Source organism: Perognathus longimembris, chromosome 3, assembly GCF_023159225.1.
Source record: "Perognathus longimembris pacificus isolate PPM17 chromosome 3, ASM2315922v1, whole genome shotgun sequence".
In the NCBI taxonomy this organism is placed as follows: domain Eukaryota; kingdom Metazoa; phylum Chordata; class Mammalia; order Rodentia; family Heteromyidae; genus Perognathus; species Perognathus longimembris.
In genome coordinates, this window is record NC_063163.1 from 50,545,997 (window position 1) to 50,566,403 (window position 20,407).

General features: G+C 40.8%; 1 protein-coding gene across 1 annotated transcript in view; it reads left to right on the forward strand.

Annotated features, from left to right (window-relative positions):
• Dclk1 (doublecortin like kinase 1) overlaps nt 1-20,407 on the forward strand; it is a 327,731-nt gene that overhangs the window by 255,700 nt on the left and 51,624 nt on the right. Inside the window, exons 7-11 of the mRNA XM_048341504.1 lie at nt 110-194; nt 2,710-2,818; nt 9,310-9,367; nt 9,796-9,915; nt 14,194-14,340. Of these exons, the coding sequence (XP_048197461.1) occupies nt 110-194; nt 2,710-2,818; nt 9,310-9,367; nt 9,796-9,915; nt 14,194-14,340 (519 nt within the window). The remainder of the gene's footprint in view (nt 1-109; nt 195-2,709; nt 2,819-9,309; nt 9,368-9,795; nt 9,916-14,193; nt 14,341-20,407) is intronic.

The window sequence follows — 20,407 nt, forward strand, 5'->3', positions numbered from 1 at the left end:
AAGTTCTCCCTGGCAAAGCCACCTCCGGAGACTCCAGGCTGGACATAGCATATGAGGACATGGTCACTCTGACCTAGTTGTTTTATTCTCTGTTTCTGTGCCCTTACAGAGCTCTCAACATGGCGGCTCCTCTACTTCACTTGCATCCACCAAAGTCTGCAGTTCGATGGATGAGAATGATGGCCCTGGGGAAGGTGATGATCTTGGGATTTTCCCAGCTTGTGTAGGGAGCAGAGAATGGGTTGGCTGAATTTACTCTCCCAATAGCTCTTGAGAGCCAATCACTAGGGGATAGGAAGTAAATACGGTTCTCACCTGGGATTAGGATGTCTCCAGTAGAATGGGGGAAGAAGTTGGCCTGATGTGGAGATGTTTCAATTCCTATGAGAGTATGTTTCCTAGGAAAGCCAGCTATTATCTGCTTCAGAAATCACAGGAAGTGCCTTTCCACATGTTGAAGAGAATAAAAACTGTGGCACTGTGAAGGTGGCTCAGTGGCAATTGGGGGAAAAAAACATCTCTTAAGCTCACTCCTGTGATATTGTCAAATGGCTCAGATTCAAGAGCTCATTTCTTTTCACTAATTCATTGGATGGTTTTGAGCAGGCCTCTTCTGCCCTCCACATCTTAGTTCTGCTAAATAAAGACCATCAAACATAACTGTTTCCTTCCTAGGGGTCATTACCAATCTCAAATCAATTAGGGGAAAACTATTGGAAAAGGCTAAAATGTTGATGTTCAAGCCACTATTGAATTATCAAGGGCTAGAGTTGGAAATCAGTAGTAGAGGCTTTCTAGCAGGTGCAAGACCTTGGGTTCTATCCCCAGCTGGGGGTAGGAGACAAACATAGGTCCTTCTTGCTGTTTTAAGTGATATGATTGATATCCTCATCCCACTCAACCTCTCCCCTGCCAAAGAAAAACACCATGTGAAGGAAACATTTTTGTTACATCAAGTAAGACATAACATACAACATACATAAGAATCATTTCCTGACTACCACTTAGTATAGGACATTTGTAGTTGAAACATCTAGAAGTCCCTTGGTTCCAATGTGGTGTATTCTCCTAATGAATTGAAATGGTACTAAGTAAGCTTCTCTTTATCAATCACTGGGAAAAAAATAATCCCAAGAGCAGAGCTTTGGGTGATACCTCAGTGCAGGCTTCCCCTGGAAGGGGAAGTTAGACCAAGTCATTCCACTTCCCATTTTCTCCAAGAACCAAGGATGATTGCTTCTATTACCTCAGAACTAAAGAGCTTTAAATTAGTGTCTAGTAACCATTCATCTCCTTCCCATGGAGCAGATAACAATCCCCAGGCTGAGTCCTTTAAACAGGTAATATCCTACCTCTTTCCCAAGGAAGATAAGCAAGGAGAGATTGGCTTCAAGCCCTTACTTATTCTGGGCACCATCTAAATAGTTCTTAGTTGGGTGTCAGTAAAATGTTGCCACCAAAGGAAGTGAAGAGGCTACTCAAATACCCAGGGCAGGAAATGTAGACACTTCCCAGAAAGTCCATCCACTCTGCATCCAGAGTGAATTTATTATGAAGTCAGCATGAAGTTCTTAAGTGAATATCTGATGGTTGTAAGTCTCTTGCTGTCATTCCCCAACAACATAGACTAAATGTAGGTATGGAAAACACACTAGAAAGCCACCCCCTCCTCCACTTAAGGTTCTCATTTTATTTGGAGGCAAAAATATTCGGTCTCAGTTTCTGATGAAAGGTCAAAAGAGGAGCACATTTAGAAAACCCACTATGCTTCCATCACAGTTTGCATTCAGATTGCCTGAGGGAGAGAGTTAGGATTTATAACTTTAAAGCATGTAAATTTTAAAGCCTAGCTATAAAAGGCTTTTTACACCCCTAACATGTTAAAGGTTATCCAGCATATTTATGTGACCTAAGCATGGCTTATTTAGTTTTATGGCCTGGAATATTTAAAGCATTATTAGGCATTTGTAAAATATTTGAAAATGCATTTTCAGGGAGTAAAAAATGTGTTGTGTTAGTGGCACTAACATAATTGAAAGTACAAAACTGTTCTGTTCACAGACATAATAGATATTGCAATTTTAACTCAACATCTGCTCTGCAGGTTGGTGGTGAGAACATTTGTCTAAAATCTGCTCAGTCCGACTGGGGAGGGGGTGGTAATCAATGCTTAGTTCACAAAGAATTTTTTGGAGGTCTCCATTTCAGGATGTAGTAAAGTGTCCAAACAGCCAGCATTCTTCATGCTTGAACAAGGAGCCCAGAGTTCCATAAGAACTGTATTTTTCTCCTGCACCATGCATAGGAATGTCATTCCTCTGAACACAGTGGGTATTCAGTAAATGGGATTAATCAAATTAGCATGAAATAGGAGGGGAAAAATGAAGCTTCCTCCTTCACATCTCTATTGTAGGAGGAGAAAACCGTGTGTGTGTGTGTGTGTGTGTGTGTGTGTGTGTGTGTGTGTGTGTGTGTGTGTATAAAGGTATACCTCATATGCTTTCTTTTAGTTTATCATTTGTCTTAGTAAAAACTGCTGAGTATATACAACAAGGTCTTCGAGGGAGGGTATGCAATTGTGTCATATACAGAAAATGATCTATTGATTTTAAATCAGTTCCGGTTTATTAGAAGATACTTCTGAATGTCTCTGGTGCAGCATCTGTGTCTCCTTTTCTGCCAATAAAGACATATTCGTGATTCTTCCAGAAGTGTCCGAGGAAGGCTTCCAGATTCCAGCCACGATAACAGAACGATATAAAGTCGGGAGGACAATAGGAGACGGGAATTTTGCTGTTGTCAAGGAATGTGTAGAGAGGTGAGAAGGTTATAATTTGCATGGAACTTTAAAGGAAACATTTGGCATTATGTTATCCAAGATAGTGTCTCTACCTGCAATCTGTGGCACATATGGAATAAATTAATGTTTCAATCCCAGATGTAAAAAAAAGGTCTTTAAAGAAATACCATCTAACAACAGACTTGAAAAAATGTAGTGATTTCTTGGCAAGATCTATTAAAGAAAGGTTTCTCTTTGTCGTTTTATTTTGTTTTGTTTTTATCATGTTTGGTAAAACATTGCCAACCTTTTCAAGGAAGTTGTATCTTTAGTGGAAAAGTCTTACTGAGTACTTTTTCCTACACTTTTTTAGAGGAATACTTCATAGAGACCAGAACAATCTTGTGTAATATTTGATCTGTAAATACTACTCCAAAATCATACCTAACAATAACCTTGAAAGGCTTTAAAATGTATATGTACTACTGACCCAACAAAAGCAGAATTTGATCCATTAAAGTGAAATAACTTTATTAAAGGTTGAGATTAAAGGTAGTCTGTGAACCAGAGGGAAGGGTTGAGAGAGAATAGCTTACCCCTGCATTCTTGATAACTAACCATGGGCAGTAACTGGCGGCTTGTCGATTGAGATGTGGCGATAAAGTTACACCCTATATTAAGGTGACCTCAGGCCTTCAGCTCAGGGTCAAATTTAGAATTCTCTTCTGAGGCAGCTGACTGCTTTAAAGGACCAGGCCGGCTGCAGTTTCTTCACAGAGGTAGATGGGCAGGGTATTGAAATCAAGGGGCACTTCCCTGACTTACTAGAAGAGTATGTCCTCTGGCTTTGTGGGAGTGGGCCCAGCATATCCATGCTTCCCTATTGCCCTTCTCTGCTCCCAATGGAGCTGGACATACCACCAGTTCCTGAATATTCCTGAAGATATCTCAGATCAGAAGACAGACAAGGAAATGTTAGCCTAGAAAAGCCAGTCTTCCTTTTTCATTAGAAAGCAAAAATCCAAGCCAATATGGCTGAAGGTCTAGCAGATAGGGCAAGGGTTCTGTTTGACCACTATCCACGATGTTTTCCTGCCACCCCTTGCTACCCTTTTCCAACTGAGGGAGTAGAGCCCTTATTAAGCTATTTTCCTGCCAAACCCTGTGCTCCACTCCTCCCCAACAGTCTCAAAACCCCTCTCCGTGAGGACAGGGCACAAGTAACTAGGAAGAAGAGGCTGTCAGTCACCTGCCTCTTCTTTGCCACTCATTCATAGAGTGTACCTCCAAACTCCAAAATATGCCCCATTAATATCATGAGCCTCACACCTCCTCAGACAAGAGCATACACAAACTGGAGTTTACTTAGAATAAACCATTGACAAGGCTCTTAACTCATGATGTCTCATTTCCTTATCATCATAATCCTGTAATATCAGGGTTATCATCCCAGTATAGAAAGAAAGATGGGAGAAGTGAAATGCCCAAGATCACTCAGCTCACCCAAGCTTAGATCAGAGCTTTGCCCTCAAACTGACACTTCTAGCCTCTCAGCTCCACTGTTTCTAATAAGAATTTCTCCTGAAGGTTCTAATAAGAAATTTAGCTGAGCCAAAGCACATATAAAACATTTGACCTTAGAAAAAAACAACAGAAATGACCTGGGATGATAGATGGATAGATGGATATATACATATATATATATATATGTGTGTGTGTGTGTGTGTATGTATGTGTGTATGCACATATATACACACATATGTGTGTATATATACATAGATAGATATTTGTGTGGACACATTTATAGAATTTGTATTACATTGACATTTTTACTAATAGTAAATCTAGCCCTCTTTCACATATTGTCCATTGTAGGAGAGTATTCCATTTTTAGCAGATTGCGCAGCTTTTCTCTATAGGGTGTCTGGTCATTTACCAGGATTCATCATCTATTAGGTTGACACAGTGACCACGTGTCATTTCTTCTAGCTGGTCTGTGGGTTATAATGGTGTTTCAGTCCAATAATTCCAGTCTCCTACTAGAGATTTCTCATTTCTCCATCCAGACTTAGTTCATGTTTGTCCTTTTTCACTTGGATTGCGTTCGTTGTGCATGAGTACCCATCTTGGGTCTTCCTGTATAAAACTTCAGTCTAAACACCAGATTGCCTCCAAAGTGTTAGCATTCGGCTCTTGCTGAGCAAGGACATATGGCGTGTGCCCTCTCTCCCCGGAGGTATCATGAAACATTCTTTTAATATCTTCCAGAGGTCCAGGAGTATAAAAGCAAGCTAAGAATGTTGTGAATGGCACAGATTGCTCGGGGGTACATCTCACCATATTTTGAGGAATGAATATGTATTAGCAAGAGCAAGTATGTGTCCTCTTTGGTAATAATACACTGTTGTGGGCAAGGTTTTTCTACTACAGTGGATGCAAGAACAGAGTCACCAGCTCTGCCCTTCTGTGATATTGTGCCAGCATGTCCTTTTGTGAATGCACAGCTGGGTCCATGGAGATGCCTCCCTGTGCCCTAGGAGCAATTGTTCAAATGCTCCGAGGAGTGCATAAGACCTGTTAAGGGAAGGTAGTGACTTTAACTGGAAGAGACAAGTCCTATTGTGAATTGGTTTTGTTAGCATTTTGAGTCCACCAAAGCAAACTCACAGAGCTGGAAAACCCTCATGAGACAGTAGAGCCCCAGTAAAGAGCTTGCTAGAAGTGTCTTTCACCTCTAACTATATAAAAATCCTAAATTTTAGTGCTCCCCTCTCTCTCTATTCCAACTATAAGTTTGAGGAATGGCACAATAGAACTGTTGGCTCTAGCAATCTATAATCAGGCTATAGCCCATATAGAAAAGGTGTGGCTCACCAGGGACAGATACCTCCACAATCTTTAAGAATCCTCTCCCAAGTGTTTAGGGGAACTTCCTGTGGAATTGGGATGGAGCGATGAATCAGGTGATACCAGCTTTGGGAATGCTTGTGGGTACTCTTCATTCTTTCCTCCCTGAGGTCCCTGTAGGCCATGAAGGCTTTAGACAAATCTGAAAGAAAGTTGGACCTGGAGGTATTGGATGAGCGTCTCAGTTGGCTGCTGTGTTCCATGACAACAGGTGGACCTTGGTGATGGTTATTTGGTGAACAAAGATGGCTGTTGATGAGGCTCTGTTGGTTGACGGTTGGTCTTCTAGTCGACCTACTAAGTAACTGCCACCACCGAGTCAAGCAAGTGTGGAGTTCAGGAGCTCAGGCCATCCTGGGTATTTCCAGCATATTTTAAACCTTAGCTACAAAGGACTGCTGTGGAATAGAAATCAATGTTGAATAGGACACTTGGGCAGCTGGGATTCCCTTGCCACATAAGCTGTTCTCAACTTTCACAGTATAGCAAACAGGGGAAACTGCTAGCCAAGATAACCCCACTTTTATTTTTTTGTGTGTGTTGGCATTAGGGCTTAAATTTAGGGCCTCAAGCTTCTGCTTGTCTTTTTTTTTATGCCAGGCTTGCACTCTACCGTTTGAGCTACAACTTCTTCTGGCTTTCTGTTGGTTAATTTTTTGGTGATAAAAGTCTCACAGACTTTTCTGTCCAAGCTGGCTTTGAACTGTGATCCTCAGATCTCAACCTCATGTGTAGCTAGGCTATACAGGGGTGAGCCACTATTACCTGGCCAGAGTAGCCCAATTTTTATTAACCATTTCCTTTTTCATAATATTCTACTATTCAGGGTGAGAGGGGTGGCATTTAGAACTGGTCCAATTGAGAATGGGCATATTAAACAAGACCGTTTTCTCCAGTTTGAGCAAACACATACAAAGCTGGATTCAGTTTGGATTGAAATTTGGAAATTTCTCTCTTGATAATTCAGGCACAATTCTTAGGTCATACTTACTAGGAAGGCAACCATGCAAATTGATTTCCTTGAGTTAAGAAAGAAGATGACATTTCTGTCGCTACTGCTTTTGTTACAGCCTAGAGGGGTCTGTACAAGGCCAAGGGTATGATTTCAGGAACAAACAAGCAAATGCCCTGTATTATCAACAGCAAACCAGTTTTCCAGGGTGTTTTTCCATACACCGAACTCCTGAGAACAATGAGTCAATCTAGGTCAGGTGCCTGTGGCTCACGCCTGAAATTCCAGCTATTTAGGAGACTGAGATCTGAGGATTAGTTTGAAGCCAGCATGGACAAAAAAGTTTTTGAGATTCTTATTTCCAATTAACCTCTAAAAAGATGGAAAGGGAGCTGTGGCTCAAGTTGTAGAGCTCCAGCATGAATAAATAAGTGTTTAGGTTCTGATTTCAAGCCCAAGATACCGGTGCAAAACATCAACAAAAAGCAGGCAGTTCATTCATTTCTGCTCATCACACAAGTTGAATCATTTCACAGCCATAGGCGTCCTCAGAGTTCAGAGTAGGGAGGGAAGCAAAAACATTATTCAAAGTTGTATTTCTTGCTAAGTGTTTTCACCTAAAGTGAGCACTTATCTTTTTTTGGGAGGGCCAGTCCTGGGGCTTAGACTCAGGGCCTGAGCACAGTCCCTGGCTTCTTTTTGCTCAAGGCTAGCACTCTGCCACTTGAGCCACAGTGCCACTTCTGGCCATTTTCTATATATGTGGTGCTGGGAAACTGAACCCAGGGTTTCCTGTATACGAGGCACGCGCTCTTGCCACTAGGCCATATCCCCAGCCCACAGCCCATGCACTTATCTTTTTATTCTTATAGTTTACATTTAGTTCTAAGATATGTTTTTGTGTTCATTCTGCAAATCAACTACTTTCCTAAAAACATGTACTCCTAGTAATTAAAGATTTTATTATGATTTTTATAGACCTTCCCTCAAGCAGTCCAGAAGAAAAGTTGCAGTATGCATTTTAGTGGTCTTCTGTGGGGCTCCTTGTCCAATATGAAATATGAGTCATTGAAATGGAATGTTTGACTGTATTGTGGATGAGGAGGGAAGTCAGAAGGTTCTCTACCTAATAATTCCCTGTGCCACTCATCTCAGCATTGCTTTCAGCTTCCCTTCAGCTTTAGGCCCAACTCATAGCCTACTAGCTTGACATCCGGGACTCAAGCCAGCTATCCATTGATTGGGGATTCTGCTTCCTGACTTGGTTGTAGAGGTGGTTTGGCTTTCTGTGTCCTACAACAGCTCATGGACTACCCATTTTCTATATATGTGGTGCTGAGGAATCAAACCCAGGGCTTCATGTATATGAGGCAAGCACTCTTGCCACTAGGCCATATTCCCAGCCCCCACCCCCACCCCCCACCCCCCGGCCCCAGTTATCTTTTTGAGAGGGTGATGTGGGGAAAAGCCAGCTTTGAATTTGAGCCTTGCCAAGCATCATCCCCCTTCCTTGCTTCTGTCTGGGATGGATGGCAGGGGTCAAGGCAAGTGAAGGTAGAATCTACTCTGCCACCAAGTAAAACATTCTGAATGAGAGAAAATGGCTCATTGATTTGAATCTTGAACTTGCTTATTATAACATATCAGCGATTCTTTAAAAACAAACAAAAAACACCCTTCAATTTCTAGTTTTCCTCTTGGCTAATTATTTTCAACACTTCAATGTCTTCAGAAGCCTGTTATGAAGAAACTCCTGAAAACCACAGAGCTGTAGTCCTATACAGCCCAGGGCATTTCTGGGGTAAGGTAGTTCTACATGGGTGGATTAGCTTCACTTTTCTCATTTCTAATATAAACTATGTTGCATCACCTCTTACTGAAGTGCTTCCTTTTCCTCTCTACCTCCACTTCCTTGCTGATATCCTAGGGTTTGTGTGGGGATAGCCAGTGCCCACCCTTGCACCTAGATGTGGCCTAGCTCACTCCTCCCTCTGTCATAGCCATGCAGATTTTGTTGAAGAATCTGTAGACAGTGAAGGAGGGGGCATCCTTGAGTTTTTAAATCCATACCTTTGCAGAATTCATTAAGGCAGTATGGACTGCTTTCACACCCATAGGAGTGTGCCTTGGCAGAAGGATTTACCTCTCAAAATAGACTGACAGTGGGTATGATGGGGAACACCTGTAATGCCAGCACTCAAAAGGCATTCTGAGAGGATTCGGAGTTTGAGGTCAGCCTGGACTGCAGAGCAAGAACCTGGGTAGGGGGGGTAGGGGAGGAGAGCAGAAGAGGAGAACTGGACAAGAAGGAGATTGGAAACATGTACCTAATGTACAGTCCTGCTGTGTGTGTTACACTTCCAAGACAAGGGAGAAGCAACTTAGCAGAAGTTAAGGAAGGAAAACAGGAGCAATGGTAGTATATTTATTTAAAATTCATAACTTAAACAGCTCAAGATCCATCTACATTAGATGTCTACATTAGATCTTGAGTTTTGTCAATGTATGAAGTATGTATAAAGATTGATGCTTATAAATATTAACATGTTTCTTTAAAAAAAGGAATGGAGCATTACATGGTATCTATGAAGTAGGATAATAATGCCTAATGAAGTGATTCAACTGTTCTGAAGTTAAGGTTTTTTGTTGTTGTTCATCTTTCTTGTTGCAGGTCAACTGCTAGAGAGTATGCTCTGAAAATTATCAAGAAAAGTAAATGTCGAGGCAAAGTATGTATCAAGTTTATTCTTATGAACACAGCATTGTGAAGGTAGAAAGAAACAGATCAACTCCCAAAGAAACACAAGCTTAGAGTTGCATTTTTGTGGAGCAGAATGTTTTATACTTACTGGAATATAGCATTATAAATAATCGTAGAAAAATTGAATATGATTTGCATTCTTTATCTTTGTTTCCTTTCTAATCACCCCTTACTTTTGTGGTCTAAGTTTCATTTCACTCTTTTATAGGAACCTACAGTTGTTATAATAGTCCCTAAGTTTAATTATCTTCTGAAAAAAATCTAGGCTCTCCAAATATCGTTATACTCTGTCAAAATATATATATGCCTTGATCCTCAAACAATATAGTTGTAATGTCCAGTAAGGTACTTGTGTATTTTGTAAATATTGACTAAGACGATGGTTCCCTTGAACAGGAGCACATGATCCAGAATGAGGTGTCGATTTTAAGAAGAGTGAAGCATCCGAATATTGTGCTTCTGATCGAGGAGATGGATGTCCCGACTGAGCTCTATCTTGTCATGGAATTAGTAAAGGTATGTATTTGACAAATACAAGGAACTTCTGTCTAAGGCACTCTACCTTCCTGTATGATAGTGCTCTGTCCCCAACTTCCTCCCACCTTTACCTAGTCTCATTTCTGTGCTTTGGTACAGTGACCAAGAATACTAATGAAGAGAGATAGTGAGGTATGGGTCACTGATAGAGTCATTGCTTAAACCTGTGCAAGGCCTTGGGTTCCATCTCCAGGGAAAAGGAAAATAAAAGACTATTAATGATAGGATTATGCTGCCCAGGTCACTAGTCCCAGCCTTGGTCCAAATAGCACCTTAAGTGTGATTCCTTAGGCCTCAGTTTCCTCACTTATAAAGTGAGCATAGTAACAGTAGTTAATTCATAGTGCTATTAGGAGAAGGAAAAGGAATTCCTTTACCAGCTGGTGTGAGGCAGAAAGCATTAGATACAAATATGATCTTTGCCATTATTGGTGTGGGAGAATATTCACTTTTCTTTGAACTCCACCAAAAGGTATCAACAATTTTGCAAAAACAAACTTTGAGTTTTTAGTCACCAATCTAATCTGATAATAGCACAGTCCTAAAAAGTAATGTGAGCAGTCTTCTCCTTTCCAGTGAACATTGTAATGTCATCCTGTCCCTTGAAATTACATTTTTGTGCTTGGACAGCCTTAGATATATGGATAGTCAGGTGTTGACGATAGCTGAATGTGGATGGAAGATGGAACATATTCTTCTCATGTACATTGAAATTTCCAGAAATTAGAAGTTTTTAGAATTGTCGTGCTCCGTTGTGTGAGGTCATCTTTTTCTCGTAGGCTAATGCAATTGAAGGCTTGAATGGCTTTCTACAGTAGTCATAAATTACTTGCAGTAACTCCTGCATTAATTGTGCATTAGCAGCCAGAGTCCTAGGCTCCAAGAGTTGTGCTTGAATCCTATACCCAAGCTGGTGACTGGACTGTGATATTTCCTTTCTTTATCTTTTTCTTTCTTTTTTAAGGTTTAAGATAAGGAACACACTAAGTAAACCAATTTGTTACTATATAGGAAGATGTTCAACCTTTATTTCCTAAAGAAAGCCTTAAAGCTGTCATTATTCAGAGTTGCTTCACTTTAAATATGCTGCTTTTTGGTTTGAGTGGTACTGAGTGTTGAACTCAGTTTCTTGTATCTTGAACTTAGTAGACAGGAGTTCTATCATACCTCCAGCCCTTTGGTGCATTGGTTGTTTTTGTGGTTGGGCCTCACCTTATTCCTGGGCTAACCCAGGATATAATCTCCCTACTAAAGTGTTTTCTCATGTCCCTAAAGTGTTTCCTCAGCTCCCCTAGATAGCAGGTGTTCACTGCCATACCTAGCCATTGGTTGAGATGGAGTCTTTCAAATGTTTTTGCCTGGGCTGACCTCAAACTGTGAGCCCCTGATCTCTACCTTCCAAGTAGGGAGGATGACAGGTTTGAGCCATTTCACTGGCCTATTCCATTTTTTAAACCTAATTGTTATTTATGAGGTTTTTATTTCTTTTTTTCCTATTTCAAGTTACAACTTGCTTTTCTCACAAAGTCAAGATGACAGTCATGTTTGAGGCTGAGGATGACTTTTTTTGGAGGTATAAATATTAAACTGTTGTTCTAATGAACAAGGATTTTATTATTTAGATTTCCATATTGATACTTTTTTACCAAATTATTCCTCTAACCAACCTATCAAATTACACATCCTTTAGCATCAAAAATATTTTTACCATACGTTACTCTCTAAACCAAAAGTTTTGATCCATTCCTATTGCCCCTCTCTGTGATGCTGAAAATGGATTAAACCTTTGTATTTATTCATTGACTCCCATCTGTTGACTGATTATTTGTAAAGCTGCAATTTGTAGATAAGAAACAAAAAGAGACAAAAGCTCAAGTGCTGAGGACACACGTTGTGAGAGAGCCTCATCTCTGTGGCAATCATATTAGTAGAAGGACTGTAGTAGGGTCTTCATTATTCTTTTTTGTTCTTATTTATTGTCAAAGTGATATACAGATAGGTTACAGTTTCACACATTAGGCCTTGGGTACATTTCTTGTGCTGTTTGTTACCTCCTCCCCATGGTCTTTGTGAATTTTATCTGCACAACCAAGATACCATCCCAGGGCGAGAGGCTTTAGAATATACCACTAGAACTCCTGTGCTTGACCACTAGACCATACCTCTAAGTTTGATTTGACCCAGGGCTTTCTTGAGCTGAGCTTGGAAGTTCTCTGGGAGGGTCTGGCTTGTGAGTTCAACCCCACTGTGGACTTAAAAGGCCCCTATAAAGATATCCCTAAAAATTGTCCTTAGAGTCATTCTTCTCAAACTCAAAGGATCCAAGGAGTTGGCAAGGACTGCCTGAAGCTATGGGACAAATAAGGAGTGTATTCTGGGAATGAGTCAAGTGGCAGTTTCTAAGAGGGTATATCCTAATTGCTAAAACCAGATCATTTGGCTCCTTCCACTATGTATACAAATTGCTCCTGTGTTCAGAGAAGAGCTGGTGTGGTAGAGGAGGTGGCCCTTCCTGAAGCCTCAGAGAGCCCTAGGAGTTAGAACAAAAGAAGGGAGTGGAAGGGACATTCAAAGAAGGGGTATGGGGCTGAAGAGAACAAGCCTGGGGTTCATCCTTCCCGGAAGCTCCCCATCCAAGGAAGGAATTTCCTATGGGAAGAATAGAGAAGGGATATAAAAATTTGAGAGGACTGCTTGGGGGCAGAGCCCAGACCTCCTTTCTCTGAGGATAGGGGCAGGAGTGGTGAGATCCTGAAGGAAGAAAGCAGTGCCTCAGTGTGGTCAACGGGGCTGGGAATGCAGGATGCTTTGGAGAAGGAGCCTGGGGTGGGAGTAGTGCAGCTGTGAAACCACTGGGCTGCAAACCCAGACCACACAGCTAAGTCTTTCACTCGGTATAATTAGATGTGAGATGGTCCAGCAGGATGTGTATGAGAAATACTTCCTAAAAGAGTTGTTGCCTGCTTTGTTGGGGACTAAGAAGCAAAGAGTTGACGGGATGTCCAGAGCTCAATCATCTTGGAGTCTTTTGCAGGATCTCATGCCCAGCCATGCATGTCCTGCTGTGTACCCCCACAATGAGGTTCATAAAGTTCACAGTGAATATCCCATTTCCTCACCGAGTACAGAGATAAATTGCAATCCTGGGTGTTGTTCAAGAGAAGCAGGAGATTGAGAGAGGAATGTATTTATTTTTAAGGGGGAGGAAGTACTGTCTAGTTGGAATATTGTTTCTATTGACTGGTCAGTGAGAGAAGTTTCCAGAGTAAAGGTGGTACTGAGAGGCCAGAAAGGATGTTGAGATCTGAAATTGCCTATTTTGCTTTTTCTATTTTTAAAAGGAAAAGCAAGTCTCTTATCAAATTAAGTAACAGATTGGAAGCATTTGGGGTTCTGGGTCCTCTGGGGCATTGTATATAAAGTGATGCTGACATCTTTTGTAAGTCAGACTCAAATTCTCTGAAAGGGGTTCAAATAAATGGAACTTAAAATGGCCCCTAAAATTATACTGTTTCACCAAGAAGCAATAAATTAGCAACGAACAAGGGAAGCAAAAGTGCCAAGGAATAATAGTTCTAGAAAACTTTCTTTGAAATTTCTCCACCCTCGCCCCCTCCCTTTCTCTCTCTCTTCCTCATCTAGTCATTTCTGGTCCTTTTTTGCTGCGTTCCTTACAAAGAAGCACATTAAAAAGAAAGAGAAAGAAAAAAGGAAACACTACACCCACTCTCACAGAGCTAAATCTAGAGTCAAGGGGTGCATGAACACGTGTGTGTTCATAATTTCAGAAGAAGAGGAACATTGTGTTAAGGGCACAATTTACAGAATTACCTGTTTGTCCTTGGAGGAGGTTTAGGGCTATGGCTGTGCGATTAGGCTGGCAGTTGGTGTGAGGCTAGAAGCATGTGTCACCATGACACACACAGGTCACTAGGCCTCTGATCTGGGGACCCAGATCTACCTCCACTTCCCCTTACCTGGGAGCTATGCTGGTGGCCACTTGTCTGTCTTTGGAGAGTGCTTAGTCTGCTGCTTTTTCCCTCTAGCTCAAGCAGAGGGAAGACTGTCTTTTCTAATGAAGAGAGACATCTTCCTACAGTTTTGGGGTCTTTGAGAAGCAGAGGCAGGGAAAGCTCTCAGGAACCCAAAGATCCTGATCCTTTCTTCATTTCCTTCATGGTCTGTCAGTCCCCTCAGCCTGCGGCCCATCCACCCATCTGCTAACATGCTGCTCTTACACTGCTTTCCTCTTCTCAGGGAGGAGACCTTTTTGATGCTATTACTTCCACTAACAAATACACTGAGCGAGATGCCAGTGGGATGCTGTACAACCTGGCCAGCGCCATCAAATACCTGCACAGCCTGAATATCGTCCATCGGGACATCAAGCCAGAGAACCTGCTGGTAAGAAAAAGCCAACTTCCATCATTCTGAGTTCCACATCCTTGGGAACAAATACACGTTTTTCCCTTGTGCTTTGCAAACAGGCATGCTGGGGGTTTAACCCTGTAATCATAACTACTCAGGAGGCTGAGATCTAAGGATGGAGGCCTGCCATCCAGGGAAGACAAAACTAAGAGACTCTTGTCTTCATTGAACCAGACAAAAGATGGAAGTGGAGGTGTGGTTCAAGTGGTAGAGCGCTGGCCTTGAGCAAAAAGACAAATGAGAGTGCAAAGCTCTGATTTACTGAAGGATTGATTCCTATCTCATTCCCAAGGTCAAGCAAGACAACAAGCTTGACCATATGCCTGTCCAAGGCAGTTCCAATCCAGGCTGGGCCAAGGACCCCACCCTTGGTCCCCAAGGGACAATAGCCCCTCACCCCACAGTGGAGCATTCCACTGTGGGACTGGTCAAAGATATCACCCTGGGACCATAACCCCCTTTCTGTTTTCTATTTCCTTGTAAATTCCTATATAAGCACACCCCAAAACCCAGGAGAACTCAGGAGAACAACCTCCAAACCCACGCTGTTCCTCAATAAACAGTCTTCGCCTGTTGAGGATCGAGTCCAGCTTTTTCCTTTCTCCTCCGTTTTCCCAACAATCACAAGCCCCAATTCCTATTCCCCCAATTTCCCCTTTCCTAAGGCCTTAACAACTTATTTGCAGCTAGCCTGTATCTCGCAGAGGAAACTAGCCTTTCAGCTGATCTGTGAGAGCTAATGCGCTAATAGAAGTGTCTGACTTACTAGTAATTACCAGACATAATGGGCAGAGAGGTCACATGTCTAAGGCTGTAGTTAACATCTTAGCCTAGGACAAAACAGAGCAAATTTTTTATAATCCACATCTCTTTTTGTTAAGAATTTTTTCTTGGGAAAAGAAAAGAAGCCCTATCAGACATTGCTTTAGTCTGCTAGCTGATCACATCTTAGTGATATGCTTGAAAGCCTAAGAGAAATAATTCGTAATGGGTTTTAGTGGTACTCTGCAGGGAGGCAGATAAGCATGAAGACTGACTTAAAAAAATTAAAAACATCCTTTTCCACTTTACAAATATTTGGCTTGCTTTTGAATTTTCTGTCTCTAAGGAAGAATTTACCACATAGCAAAAGAGGGTCAGAACCCAGTTAATGAAGGGAGGGGGGGCGGAGGGGGGGCAGGGGGGGAAGGGCAGGAATATACTGGCTGGGTAGAGGAGGGGTCACTAGAAATTGTGTGAGGAGTATAAATGCTACTGTCTTTTTAGGTTGGAAATTAATTATATATGCAAATGTATGATTTTTAGCAGAATGCTGTTTTTCACTTCCATGATCCACCCTGAGCATCCTGTAATAACTTGAAACACCCTCTTTGCTGGTTTCTTCAGAAGCTTAGGAATTAAGGATTCTTGTTCTAAAGCAATGTTTCTCCAAGGGTGGTCCAAAGACACCCTAAATGACAATGACTTCCAGCTGCCCGTTAAAAATCACATTTCTGGGTCTCTGTGCTCTTGGACAATTCAGAAGTAGTGTCTGGTGACAAGGCTAAGAGACACAAGTTTCAGTCAGCTCCTCCAGGTGAGGGGGAAGGCAAAGGCTGAGAAGCCACTCAACTCCCACCACAGAGAGAAGCAAATGAAATCAGCTGCCATAAGAACCACCTCTGGGCTTAGCCTTGGGCCTAAGGGTCTCACAGCTATCATCATGTTTAATCCTCTCAACGATGGGGTAAATTCCTGTGTGTGTGTGTGTGTGTGTGTGTGTGTGTGTGTGTGTGTGTGCACGTGCCAGTACAAGGGCTTGAACTCAGGGCCTAGGGTCTGTCTCTTAGCATTTTTGCTCAAGACTAGTCCTATACCACTTGAGCCACAGCCTCTCTTCCAGCCTTTTGGTGGTTAATTGGAAAAAAGCCTTACAAACTTTCCTGCCTAGGCTGGCTTTGAGTCTTGACCCTCAAATTTCAGCCTTCTGAGAAGCTAGGATCACAGGCATGAGCCATCAGCCCTCTCCATGGTACATTCTTTTATTGCTCTATTTCACATATAAGGAAACTGGCTAGCTAGAAGTTAAATGGCCCATTCATAATTGTAATAGTGGATCAGTAGAAAAGTCAAGATCCCAACCTAATTCTTACTCCAAAGCCACTTAAGTTATGTTAAACGGAGGCTAACTCAGTACTGTTATGGCCATGAACTTGGCAACTAGATACACCACTTCAAGAAGAAAGATAGGCATTTAGCAATAAATATGTACATGATTTGTTGTAATTATGTTAGTAATCTTGAAACTATTGACTAATGAAGGCAGCTGAGGTCAAATGACAGAGGTCTGACTTAATTGCACTTCAAATTCCATGTCTCTGTAGTAGCCTAAACATTGTCTTCTACCTTCATAAACTGGGGCAATTTTCTCTCCTCTCCGCAGGCATTATTCCTGTATCCTGAATTATGTAGGACTGTCTTGTAGGAAAGGACTTACAAGGGGGCCTTTGTTAATAACTTCTCTAAGCAAAAAAACACCACTGACTGAAAATTTCTCCTCCTGTTTTTCCTTTGCAGTTCAGTTTTAGGCAGCCATTGTTTATTTGCTCCTTAATTATAGCATTATCTCTGTAAATGCCTGAAGTGCTTGCATGGCAGCCTTGTTTTGCTAAAATAATAATTTGTAGGATACTTTTTAAGGTCTGTACCTACCAGAACATATTTTGCTTTTAATTAACAAAAAAGAAAAAAAAAACCTCCTTTTTCTTACTGTTCTAATTTAAGAATCCAAACAATAGCAGAATCTGAACAGCTTCAGTAACAATTACAGTTACTCAAAATAGTGTTTTTTCTACATGAAAATCTAAGAGAATTGATTATAGTGGTTTCTTAGAGGGGGTAGGGTTGATGAATTTTGCATGGCTAAATCTATTACTGGATAAATAAAAGAACAGAATACATTGAAGGATGTTAGGATGACATTACTAATTACACACAAGGTCTCTGTTAATTTCAGAACTGCAGTGTTTTTTAATTTATTCTTTTACTTATTACTGGGTACTTGAACTCAGGCCATGGATGCTGTCTTTTAGCTTTTTCTATCAAGGCTGTTGCTCTACCACTTTAGCCACAACTCTACTTGTGGAAGCTTCTTCTTCTTCTTCTCCTTCTCCTCCTCTTTCTCCTGGTAGTTAATTGGAGAGAAGTGTCTCAGGGCACCTGGCACACATCTTGTACTTATAATTAGATGGAAGAAATTTTAAAAGCAAGTACTTCATTCTTCTATTGGCTAGTCTCATGATCTTGAACAAAGTATTTAAAATCTTCTAGCCTCCTTTAAGGATATTTCATGAAGACAAAGACACATAATTATTAGTAGTTCTCTTTCTTTTATTTCCCTTTTGCATGTAACAAAAGTTAAATAACTCCTAATAATGAAAGTACTTTATTATAATAATTTGTATAAGCCAGGCACCAGGGGCTCACTCCTGGAATCCTAGCTACTCAAGAAGCTGGGATCAGGGGCTGGGGATATAGCCTAGTGGCAAGAGTGCCTGCCTCGGATACACGAGGCCCTAGGTTCGATTCCCCAGCACCACATATACAGAAAAACGGCCAGAAGCGGCGCTGTGGCTCAAGTGGCAGAGTGCTAGCCTTGAGCGGGAAGAAGCCAGGGACAGTGCTCAGGCCCTGAGTCCAAGGCCCAGGACTGGCCAAAAAAAAAAAAAGAAAGAAAAAGAAGCTGGGATCAGACAGTCATGATGTAAAGACGACCAGGGCAGAAAATTCCCCAATTAACTAGCAAAAGTTTTATGCCAGCTATAAACAAACTGAGCAAAAGTACAAGGAAGTGTTTCTAAGCCCTTAAACCAGCAAAATGTTACAACAATATTGTTACATAGAGCGAAAAATAATTTTTCATTTTTTATTGACATGTTTTAAAACTTTTATTGTCTGTTTATGTATGGATTTGCCACATGATGAATGGAAAGCTATGAAAAAGTTCAATGCGGGGGCTGGGGATATGGCCTAGTGGCAAGAGTGCCTGCCTCGGATACACGAGGCCCTAGGTTCGATTCCCCAGCACCACATATACAGAAAACGGCCAGAAGCGGCACTGTGGCTCAAGTGGCAGAGTGCTAGCCTTGAGCGGGAAGAAGCCAGGGACAGTGCTCAGGCCCTGAGTCCAAGGCCCACGACTGGCAAAAAAAAAAAAAAAAAAAAAAAAAAAAAAAAAAAAAAGTTCAATGCCTAAGTAAATATAACAATTTTGAATTTATTTGCTTATTAGCAAAGGGAAAATTTACCAAATCAGTAAAAAGGCCACACAGTACAAGTCTTCATGAACTCCTTTAAACTGTATGATGATAACAAGACTTTTGCTAGTTAAATGTTTAATATTTATTATACCTAGCACAATGGTTTTTATAAATGTCTGACTCAGCTTTAGATTTCATTCTATCATGTACACAAAACTTTTAACCTGTTCCTCTTTAACCCTTTTAGCATAATATTGAAATGTATCTTAGCTTCAGAGTTTGATGCAAATCATATGAATGATTTACTTAACTGTAAGTGTTTTGTCAGGTCAAGGTTTTGTAATGAAAAACTATGAGATGACTTACAAGGACTTGGAACTAGTAAAATCACCTATTTATTACTGTACTATTGCTATTACTTTGCCTCTAAAGTGTTTTATGCAGTTTTTTTTTTTTTGGCTTGTTTGGTATCAAGTTCAGTGCATAGCAGTTCTATGACTGGGCATAAGTGAATGAGTAAGTGACACTTCTCATAGAATAGAGAACAGACCAGGTTAAAGGAGTCTAGGCTATTTCTCAACTCATTTATTATATAGAGGAGTCACACTGGCACCACAAAAACCTCACCTAGTGGAGACAGTGGATTGCCAGATGCACTTGTGAGACTGTGTGTGTGTGTGTGTGTTTGTTTGTGTATACCAAAACAACTAAAGGTACTTCTGCTCTTTTGCAATAAGTCACTTTTTTTTCAATGCAAGTTTATCATGATCCCAGAAAATGTTTTTACTTTATTTATTGTCGAAGTGGTGTACAAAGGGGTTACAGTCTCATAAGTCCAGAAAATTTATATGAATAGAATTATATGACATTGAATAGATTCTTGGTGAAATTCTTATGTATTGTAATGTTACATAGTGAGATGCAAGATTAAATATTTCTTCCCTTTATTTTCTGATTCAGCTGTATGAAGATGAGTCTATCAGGTATTTATGATAAATATGGATTTGAATTCTCCTGTTATATAAATAGATCATCTGAGGTCAGGTGGGAATTCTTTTTTTTTTTCAGATAATTGATGTGGATATTAACGCTAGCATCTTTTTCTCTCATTTTGTAGCATATATTTGTTGTTACAAAGGTGTTTCATTGTGATATTTCCACACATGCATACTGCTTTGCTAATATTTGTCCTTCTTTTATTCTTTCTTATCCTCTCTCTTTTTTGTGTGTGCTGTTCTTGAGCTTTTAACACAGGGCCTGAGCACTGTCCTTACACATTTTTGCTCAAGGCTAGTGATCTACCACTTGGGCCACAGCTCCACTTCCAGCTTTCTAGTAGTTAACTGGAAATAAGAGTTCCACAGACTTTCCTGTCAAGGCTGGCTTCAATCTTTACTCCTCACACCTCAGTCTTCTGAGAAGCTAGGATTGCATGTGTGTCCTAGCAGCACCAAGATTCCTCCTTCTTTTTTATTACAGTTTTTCATGGGCTTCTTAATTCTATTTTATTTTATACGCATGTCACATTCTTCTATGTTTTTAAAAGCACGATTCAACACTTGTAATTTTCAGTAGTTACCACTAGATGGCAAAAATCCCTTGGCAGCAACATCTGCAGCAGTTCCTTGTCCAGTGAACTAGACAAGGCTTTCCATCCTTTACATACAGGTATCACCTCCTTATAGGCAATAATAATTAATAATAGTAATATAAATCAATATTTTATTAGATTCAAGTGTTTATCTTCAAGTTCAGAAAGGTATATTTGAAACCTTTTACTTCCCAAACTCTTCCCCAATACTCTC